Source organism: Nipponia nippon, unplaced genomic scaffold (genome assembly GCF_047370975.1).
Source record: "Nipponia nippon isolate SJK-2023a ecotype South Korea unplaced genomic scaffold, ASM4737097v1 scaffold_50, whole genome shotgun sequence".
In the NCBI taxonomy this organism is placed as follows: Eukaryota; Metazoa; Chordata; class Aves; order Pelecaniformes; family Threskiornithidae; genus Nipponia; species Nipponia nippon.
In genome coordinates, this window is record NW_028262370.1 from 570,840 (window position 1) to 579,679 (window position 8,840).

General features: G+C 57.9%; 2 protein-coding genes across 5 annotated transcripts; one reads left to right on the plus strand and one right to left on the minus strand.

The window, feature by feature from the left end:
• The first annotated feature begins 1,269 nt into the window (after positions 1-1,269).
• On the plus strand, positions 1,270-3,848 carry LOC148051955 (class I histocompatibility antigen, F10 alpha chain-like). 4 transcript variants are annotated; one of them, XM_087734938.1, is made up of 7 exons: positions 1,270-1,381; positions 1,701-1,964; positions 2,224-2,583; positions 2,661-2,933; positions 3,022-3,098; positions 3,253-3,285; positions 3,601-3,848. In XM_087734938.1, the coding sequence occupies exons 1-5, from the start codon at positions 1,309-1,311 to the stop codon at positions 3,096-3,098; spliced, it is 1,047 nt and encodes a 348-aa protein (XP_087591064.1). In that variant the 5' UTR covers positions 1,270-1,308; the 3' UTR covers positions 3,253-3,285; positions 3,601-3,848. The 4 variants fall into 4 exon arrangements, with proteins under 4 accessions (XP_087591064.1, XP_087591066.1, XP_087591063.1 ...); XM_087734940.1 differs by having other exon boundaries at positions 2,308-2,583; XM_087734937.1 differs by having other exon boundaries at positions 3,253-3,848.
• A 1,416-nt stretch (positions 3,849-5,264) lies between these two features.
• Positions 5,265-7,101, minus strand: LOC104009143 (olfactory receptor 9G19). The gene has a single exon (XM_009461093.2). It carries the CDS (start codon positions 6,678-6,680, stop codon positions 5,679-5,681), a length of 1,002 nt encoding a protein of 333 aa, XP_009459368.2. The 5' UTR covers positions 6,681-7,101; the 3' UTR covers positions 5,265-5,678.
• Between the last annotated feature and the right edge of the window lie 1,739 nt (positions 7,102-8,840).

Sequence of the window (8,840 nt, forward strand, 5' to 3'; positions counted from 1 at the left end):
GCTGAGGCACTGGAACAGGTTGCCCAGAGAAGCTGTGGATGCCTGTCCTGGTTTCAGCTGGGACAGAGTTGATTTTTTTTCTTTCCTAGGAGCTGGCACAGTGATGTGGTTTGGATTTAGGGTGAGAATAATGTTGATAACACACTGATGGTTTAGTTGTCGCTAAGCAGTGCTTACACCAGTCAAGGCCTTTCCAGCTTCCCCTGCTCTGCCCGGTGCACAGGGAGCTGGGAGGGGGCACAGCCAGGCCAGCTGACCCAGCCTGGCCCCAGGGCTGCTCCATGCCCTGTGACGTCATGCCCAGTATAGAAAGTGGGGGGGGCGATCGCTGCTTGGGAATGGGCTGGGCATCAGTCGGCGGGTGGTGAGCAATTGTGTCGTCTGTCACTTGCTTTGTATATTAGTATTGTATTATATTATTATTATTATTATTATTATTATTAATATTATTATTATTACTACTACTACTACTACTATTCTATTCCATTTTACTTCATTTATTAAACTGTTCTTATCTCAACCCACGACTTTTCTGACTTTCACCCTTCCAATTCTCTCCCCCATCCCCCTGGGGCGGGGGCAGTGAGCGAGCGGCTGCGTGGGGCTTAGCTGCCGGCCGGGGTTAAACCACGCCAGTCCTTTTTGGCGCCTAACGTGGGGCTCGAAGGCTTCGAGATAACGACAGATCTAACTGGAATGTGCCAGATCGAATTTATAGCTGCTGGTGCTCTTTAGCTAGGAATCGGCAGGCTTCTGTGCTTGCCCCGGGGCTTGCTCGCCTTGCTGTATATGAGAGTCTGGTGCTCGTTAGTGGCTGCTTTTGCTTTGGCTGCCTGCTGTGCTGCTGAACTGCTGCTCATCTCACTCTGCCGCGCCTGGGAACACGGGGCTGGGGTGCCCCGGGGGAAGGGGACAAGAGCGGGGCCGGGGCTGGGGCTTGGGGGGCCCCGGGGTGACCCCGGGCTGGGGGGACGCTGGTGGAGCGGGGGGTTCGGGGGGGGGCGTGGGGACGTGGGGGGGTCCCGGGCCGAGGGTCCCGGGGGGGGCGGGGTGGCGGGGGGCCCCGGGGGAGCCCTGTCCCGGCCCAGCCCCCCCGCTGCCTCTGCTGCTTTCGCTTTCGCTTCTGCCGACCTGCGGAGCCGGGATCTGCCCGGCGCCCGGTGACGTCAGACGCAGCTCGGGCTGCCATTGGCGGTCGGGCGGTGGAGGGGCCAATGGCGGGGAGGGGCGGGGCCTGAGGCGGGGTTTGGGACTTGGGGCGGGGCTCGGCGGCTCAGTGCGGGTTCGCGGCCGGTGCGGAGCAGCGCGATGGGGCCGGGGCGGGCACTGGGCCTGGGGCTGCTGCTGGGGGCCGTCGTCGGGGCGGCCGCGGCGGCGAACGGTGAGGGCGGGCGGGGACCCGGGAGCCCCCTCGGGCACCGGGATCCCCCTGCACCCCCTCTCCCGGGACACCGGAGACCCCCCCCTTCGCCCCCCTCCTTCCCCGGCCGCAGGGACCCCCCCGGTCCCCCTGCCCGGACACCGGGTGCCCCCTCGAGACCTCCCCTCCCCATTCCTGTGCCCCCCCGGCCCCCCTTTCGCACCCCGCCCCCCACCCAGCCTCGCTCTCCTCCCCTCCCCCCGGGCACCCTCACCTCTGTCCCGCCCCCCCCCCAAACCCCGCTGCCCCCCACCTCTGACCTCCTCCCGTGTCCCCGCAGTGCTCCACTCCCTGCGCTACTTCTATGTTGCGGTGTCGGAGCCAGGCCCGGGGCTTCCCCAGTTCGTGTCCGTGGGGTACGTGGATGGGAACCCCATTGCGCGCTACAGCAGCGAGACGGGGAAGACGGAGCCCTGGGTGGACTGGGTGAGAGGGGCTGTGGACCCCCAGTACTGGGACAGGAACACCCAGATCTCACAGACCAATCAGCAGGTTTACCGCGTGAACCTGGATATATTGCGGGCCCGCTACAACCAGAGCAGGGGTGAGTGGGGCTGGGGCAGGGCTGCGTGGGCCAGGGGAGTTCGCACCCCCAAGATCCTGACGTGGTCCACGCTGCTGCCCCGGCTTGGGCCGGCCCTTCCCTGCCTGGGGTCATTGTCAGGGGGCTCCCAGCCCCCCTGTCCCCCAGCGCCAGGGGCTCCCGGCTGCCCTGTGCCAGCCCCACAGCGCTTGGGATCCCCTGTCCCAGAGGCGGGGGGTGCTTCTGGCCACCCCAGCCCAGCGCATCCCCACCCCCGCAGTGCCCAGGACCCCATCCCAGGACTGGGAGGCTCCTGGCCGTCTCCTCCCAGCCCCTCAGCCCCATCTCCCTGGTCGCGTCTCAGGGGCTCACACGCTGCAGTCCATGTACGGCTGTGACCTCCTGGAGGACAGTAGCACCAGGGGGTATCGGCAGGATGCGTATGACGGGAGGGACTTCATCGCCTTTGACATGGACACGATGACGTTCACCGCGGCCGACACAGGGGCACAAATCACCAAGCGCAAGTGGGAGGAGGACGGGACTGTAGCTGAGCGGCGGAAGCATTACCTGCAGAACACCTGCATCGAGTGGCTGAGGAAATACGTGAGCTACGGGCGGGCCGTGCTGGAGAGGAAAGGTGAGGGCGAGGCGGGGACCCCGGGGACCGGCTGCTGTGGGTGCGTGTGCCGGCCCTCACCGCCTGCCCCTCCCCAGAGCCCCCCACGGTGCGAGTGTCGGGGAAGGAGGCCCACGGGATCCTGACCTTGTACTGCCGCGCTTACGGCTTCTACCCGCGGCCCATCACCGTCAGCTGGCTGAAGGCGGGCGAGGTGAGGGACCAGGAGACGGAGTGGGGCAGCATCGCGCCCAACAGCGACGGCACCTACTACACCTGGGCCTCCATCGAGGCGCGCCCGGAGGAGAAGGACAAGTACCGGTGCCGCGTGGAGCACGCCAGCCTGGCCGAGCCCGGTGTCTTTGCGTGGGGTGAGCCCGGTGGGCTTGGGCCCGTGGAGCGGTGGGCTGGGGTGGTTGCCCTTCCCCTCCTCACGGCTCTGCTCTCCCCCTCCCCCAGAGCCGGAGTGGTGGCAGTGGCTGTTGCCGTCCTGGCTGTCATCGCTGTCGTTGCCGGATTTACAAAGTACAAATTAGGTAAAGCACTGGTGCCGGTGAGGCAGAGGGGTGCGGGAGGAAGGCAGGGCCTGGGGGGCCAGGAGGGGCTGTGGCCATGAGCCGCTGTGCTCTGGGGAGACCCTGAGCCGTGCGGTGAAGCGCAGTGGATGCTGATGCCTCTTTCTTTCTGTAGGGAAGAAGAAGGAGGAGTACGGCGTGGCGTCAGGTGAGTACCGGGAGCAGGTCTGGCTCCATCCGCTGCCCAGTGCCGGGGCGGACTCGTGGCTCTGATTTTTGGCCGCTGCCGGCATTTCCCAACCCCTTGTCCTCCCTGTGCTGCCCCTCTTTAAAGCCCCGTGGCGGGGACGTATGGAAGAGGTTGTGTGTCCCCTCCGGTGCTTGTGGCACCATCCTCCCCTCCCAGTGGCTGCAGCGCGGCCGTGGCTCCCAGGCCGGCTCCTGGCCCATGCACTGGGCCCGTAGCGAGCGCGGGGCTGGGAGGTGGCCCTGGGTGACGCTGTCTCTTCCTCCCTCCCTGCAGGGATCACCACCTAACCCCTTCACGAGGGGCCAGCACGTGGCTGGATGTGGCCCCCTGCCCTCTCACCAGCTGGGCGCCCAGTCCCAGCTACGGTGGGGGCTCTTCTGGCTGGGTGAACTTCATTTTTCCAATACTAATTGAGCACTGCAATTATTACTGTTTTCTTAATTTTGTGGCTGTAACTGATTTCTTCCGCGTGTGTACGTTTCCTGGCGCACCCAATAAACGCTGGTCCCCGCCCTCCCTCGGCCTGTGCCTCCTCTCACGGTGCCTGGGCTGCTCTCGCAGCCTCGGGCCGAGGGCTGTGCTGGTTCTGGCTGGGATGGAGTTCATTTGCTTCATGGCAGCCCATCATGGTGCCGGGTGCAGGATTTGAGACCAAGGCAGCGTCGGTAGCACAGCGATGGATCTGACCAGCGTTGGCACACCATCCCGGCCGCCCCGGTGCATAGATGGGGGTTGCGGAAGATGGTGAGAGGGGACACAAGCAGGCAGATGCCCCAAACTAAGGAGAGTTATTCCCGGCCGTATCATGTCGTACTCGATGATGAAAAGGGCAAAGAGGGGGCTGATGGGGACTGGCCGGCTTTTCCTCAGGCACTGGCTGGGTAGGGGTGTCCCTGTGGTGGAGGGGGTGAGCTCAAAGCCACGCAGATGGACCCTGAGCAGAAGGGCTCCTGCTCTGAGGCCACGGAAACAGGCGCTGAGACAACGTCTTCTGGTTTGAAGTCCTGCAAACGGTCCCTGCGCCTAAACCAGGCCTTCCCTTGGTGTCCCCATCCCCAGCTCCCGCTGTCCCTCACCCTCCTTCCCAGGTGGCGGCCGGTCACCAGTGCTGTCCCCAGGGCTCAGTACTGGGGCCAGTTCTGTTCAATGTCTTTATGGATGATCTGGAGGAGGGGACCGAGGGCACCCTCAGCCAGTTTGCAGACGACACCCAGTCAGGCGGGAGCGTTGATCTGCTGGGGGGCAGGGAGGCTCTGCAGAGGGCCCTGGCCAGGCTGGGGCGATGGGCCCAGGCCACGGGGTGAGGGGCAACAAGGCTCAGGGCCGGGTCCTGCACTGGGGGCACAACGACCCCAGGCACCGCTGCAGGCGTGGGGAGGAGCGGCTGGGAGCTGCCCGGCGAAAAAGGACCTGGGGGTGCTGGTCGACAGCCGCTGAACATGAGCCAGCAGTATGCCCAGGTGGCCAAGAGGGCCAACGGCATCCTGGCTTGGATCAGGAACAGTGTGGCCAGCAGGAGCAGGGCAGGGATCGTCCCCCTGTGCTGGGCACTGGTGAGGCCGCCCCTCGAATGCTGTGCTCAGCGCTGGGCCCCTCACCCCAAGGTGGCCATGGAGGGGCTGGAGCGTGGCCAGAGCAGGGCAGCGAGGCTGGGGCAGGGGCTGGAGCCCAAGGCTGGGGAGGAGCGGCTGGGGGAGCTGGGGGGGCTCAGCCTGGAGAAGAGGAGGCTGAGGGGAGCCCTCATCGCTCTCTGCAACTGCCTGAAAGGAGGCTGGAGCTGGGGGGGGGTCGGTCTCTTCTCCCCAGTCACAAGCGATAGGACGAGAGGAAACTGCCTCAAGCTGCAGCAGGGGAGGTTTGGGTTGGATATTAGGAAAAATTCCTTCACCGAAAGGGCTGTCAGGCCCTGGCCCAGGCTGCCCAGGGAAGGGGTTGAGTCCCCATCCCTGGAGGGATGCCAGGGATGTGGCACTTAGGGACGTGGTTTAGGGATGGACATGGCAGTGCTGGGTTAACGGTTGGACTTGATGATCTTAAGGGTCTTTTCCAACCTCAATGATTCTATGATTCTATGATGGCCCTTGGAAAGTAGTCACATATTAGACCAAATACCTTTTCTTATTTCCTCTGGAAAAGAAAACCTTGACACTTCAACAGTTCACACATGTAATGCGACCAAGGTGTTTATTATGAAAGAAAAAGCAAATGCATTTCATTTTCAGCAGGGCTTGCTAAACAAAAATATTTCTCTACAAGGACCTTTTGCTTCCCTTTTCCTGCCACACCACAATCTCAGTGGCGTGCACTTCTGAAGCGCCAGCTGGTGTTGAGAGCTTCCCTAGTCAAAGGAACTAGAAATGTCTTTTGGATCTGTCACCAAGGTAGCTCTGGGTGCCAGACAGTGCTTTCCTGAGCACTTTCCTGAAGGCCTCCCTGACCTCCCTGTTCCTCAGGCTGTAGATGAGGGGATTGACCAGGGGTGTGACGATGGTGTAGAAAAAGGAGAACACTTTGTTGAGCTGCCTCAGCGAGGGTCTCCTGGGCAGCATGTAGACAACAAAGATGGTGCCATAGAAAATAGTAACAACGATGAGGTGAGAGGAGCAGGTGGAGAAGGCCTTCTGCCTGCCTGTGCTGGATGGTTTCCTCCAGATTGCAGCCATGATGCACATGTAGGAGGCCAGTGTGAACAGAAAAGGAAAAACTACATCCAAGATGCCAAATATGAAAGAAACAAGTGTGATCCCTCTGGTGTCACTGCAGGCGAGCTCCAGCAATGGGGTAAAATCACAGAAGAAGTGGTCAACTGCCTTGGGGCCACAAAACCTCAACTGGGATAAGAAGACTGTGACTGCCACCAGCAATAGTGAACCCCCTAGCCAAGATGCAGCTGCCAGGTGTAAAGAGACCTTCCAGGTCATGAGGCTCGCATAGAGCAAGGGCTGGCATATGGCCAAGTACCGATCATAGGACATGGCCGCCAGCAGGTAACACTCAGTAGTTGCAAATGAAGCAAAGAAGTAGAACTGAGCCATGCAGCTGTGAGCAGAGATGCTGCTGTCCCCAGTCAGGAAGCTGGCCAGCAACTGAGGCAGGGTGGTGGAGCTGTAGCAGATCTCCAAGGAGGACAGATTGCCCAGGAAGAAGTACATGGGGGTGTGCAGATGCCGGTCTGCCACCACCAGTACAACGACGAGGATGTTCCCAACCACAGTGACTGAGTAGATCATAAGCAAGAGGAGAAACAGCAGGTTCTGGAGCGTGGGGACATAACTTATTCCCAGCAGCACAAAATCCGTGGATGGTGTCCCGTTGTCCCTTTCCCCTTCAGCCATGCAGTGTTTGTCTTTCATTCCCTCAGTTGCCACAAAGAGGGGCTACAAGAAAGAAAAAAACTTTTCAGCATTTACCTTGAACATTTTTTTGTGAAGGACATTCTTCTCTTCACATTTGTTTTATGGGTTTCATGCCTAGTAAAAGCAGAAGATAAATATTCTTCCTACTGGTAAAACAACAGTCATCCCAGCAGAACCACTGCAGCGAGCTGCCCAATGGAAGGTCTTTCTCACTGCAGAATAAAACTAAATCTTGCATTTGCTCACACAAACAACTTTCATGGGGTATGCCCAGGAAGACACGCTATAGGTGGCGAGGACTGACATCTGTCACGGGAGAGTGGTTAAGCTGCTTAAAAAATCACCATCAAAGATATTTGCAAAGAGTGATTTTAATAGAAATCTATAAATGTGTGATTTTCCAGAGTTTGATGGCAAGGTTCACTCTATTACTTATTAAATGAATGGAATATATATATAAAGAGAAAGAAAGAGGAAATCAGGCCCAAAGAAAATACACAGAGGAATAGGGGAGCCCTCCCATTCAGTCACGAGGTTTGGAACGGACCCCCTTGCTTTCTAAACTCCTCAGAGAGGAGCCTAAGTGCGGCTGGATCCAATCCTACTCTCAGACTTGGTCAATGGTTTGTGTCTAAGTATTAGATACGTCTAGCAGCAGTTAAAGGTTTGTTTGTAGCAAGGAGAGAATCATAAAAATCTAGTAATAACTAATCATTAATTAATCTAGCATCTACAAAGTGATTAAATGAGGTTTACTACAATATTTATATCACACACACACAATAGGCCTAAGTACTCATTATATGTGCAGTTAAAGGTACCAATAAAAATTCCCCCAGGTTTAGCGAAATACTCACTTTAAATGACTGTCTCAACAGGTGAGGGTCGAAGCTCGAGGAGCAAGGAGTGCCAGAGATCAGGCGAGGGTCGAACCTCGAGGAGCAAGGAGTGCCAGAGATCAGCTCGAGTTGGCTGCTCTGAGAGGTGTCCCACTCAGAGGGAGGTGCTGGTCCTGGAGAGCTCAAAGGATCTCAACTTGGCACTGCTGTTTATAGGGTTGTGAGATGATTGACTTTAGGCATCAGTAAATTTCCCTTCTACTTTCACAGCCCGTGTTGAAGATTACTGAAGTTCTCAAAAATTCCAGTGATGCTGGTACAGATCCTCCTGAGTTACAGCCTAGATAAGACAGGCCCCAAGGCTGTCAGGAGGCGACTAGTACAGACGACAAATATAGTTCCAACGTTGTCAGGGCTGCCTCCCTGGGACAGACAGTGCTGCTCCCACCTCCGCCATCTCAGAGTTTTGATACGGTCAAGGGACGCTTAACCGCCAAACTCGTTACACAAAGGCCAAGTTTTGACGGGAGTTACTGAGATTGTAAAGCGGCTTCGCTTCCCATGCTCTGCCAGGTGCACCAGAAGAAAAGCGGGGGGAATGCATCACCACAACATCCTCCTGCTCTCAGGAAAGAGAAAGTATGCCAGAGGAAAAGAACCCCACTCTCCAAAAAAGCCCATTGCGTGAAACATCATGCCAGATGCCAGCCTTCCTCCAAAGCAAGAGATGGGCACATCGCAGGGCGAGTGGCCACAGCTCTCTGAAACACTCACGTGAGGAAAGGATTCCCACCCCACTGCGTTCCTGCTGCCCAACAAGCCCATTTCTTTCACTGCGAAAGGGCAGATCAGGGGTTACTGGCTCAGACGAACAAGGGACTGTGCTACGGGACTGCCAGAGAACGTGCAAAAAACCACATCATGTGTCAAAATGTAGCGTAAAAAGTGACAAGGAAGTGATAAAAAAAAGATAGGGGAGGGGTAAGTGGGAGTCAGCCAGGCCATGAGGGAGAGGTTGTGCAGGGAGAAAGAAGGTTGGGAGGGAGAAAGCAGACAAGCCAGACTGTCTTCAGCAGTGCCAAGAAGAAAGGACACATCGAAATAAAGGAAATTGCATTTAAAATAGGGTGGTCAAACACTGGAACAGGTTGCCCAGAGAGGTTACAGAGGCTCTGTCTTTGTGGATATTCAAAACTTGTTGGACCAGCTGATATCCTGAAGTGGCTTCCAAGCCCAGCTACTCCATGATTCTGGGAATGAAAGCCGCTTGGCAGAACCATTTGTTTAACCTCTTTCCCTCCTCAGCGGTGATTCCAGA

Excerpts from the sequence above, each read along its gene's own strand:
- LOC104009143 (XM_009461093.2), bottom strand. The coding sequence starts at position 6,680 with ATGAAAGACAAACACTGCATGGCTGAAGGGGAAAGGGACAACGGGACA.
- LOC148051955 (XM_087734937.1), top strand. The coding sequence starts at position 1,309 with ATGGGGCCGGGGCGGGCACTGGGCCTGGGGCTGCTGCTGGGGGCCGTC. Across the intron at positions 1,965-2,223 it reads CCGCTACAACCAGAGCAGGG|TGCCCAGGACCCCATCCCAG; the intron begins GTGAGTGGGGCT and ends CCACCCCCGCAG. Across the intron at positions 2,934-3,021 it reads GCCCGGTGTCTTTGCGTGGG|AGCCGGAGTGGTGGCAGTGG; the intron begins GTGAGCCCGGTG and ends CCCCTCCCCCAG.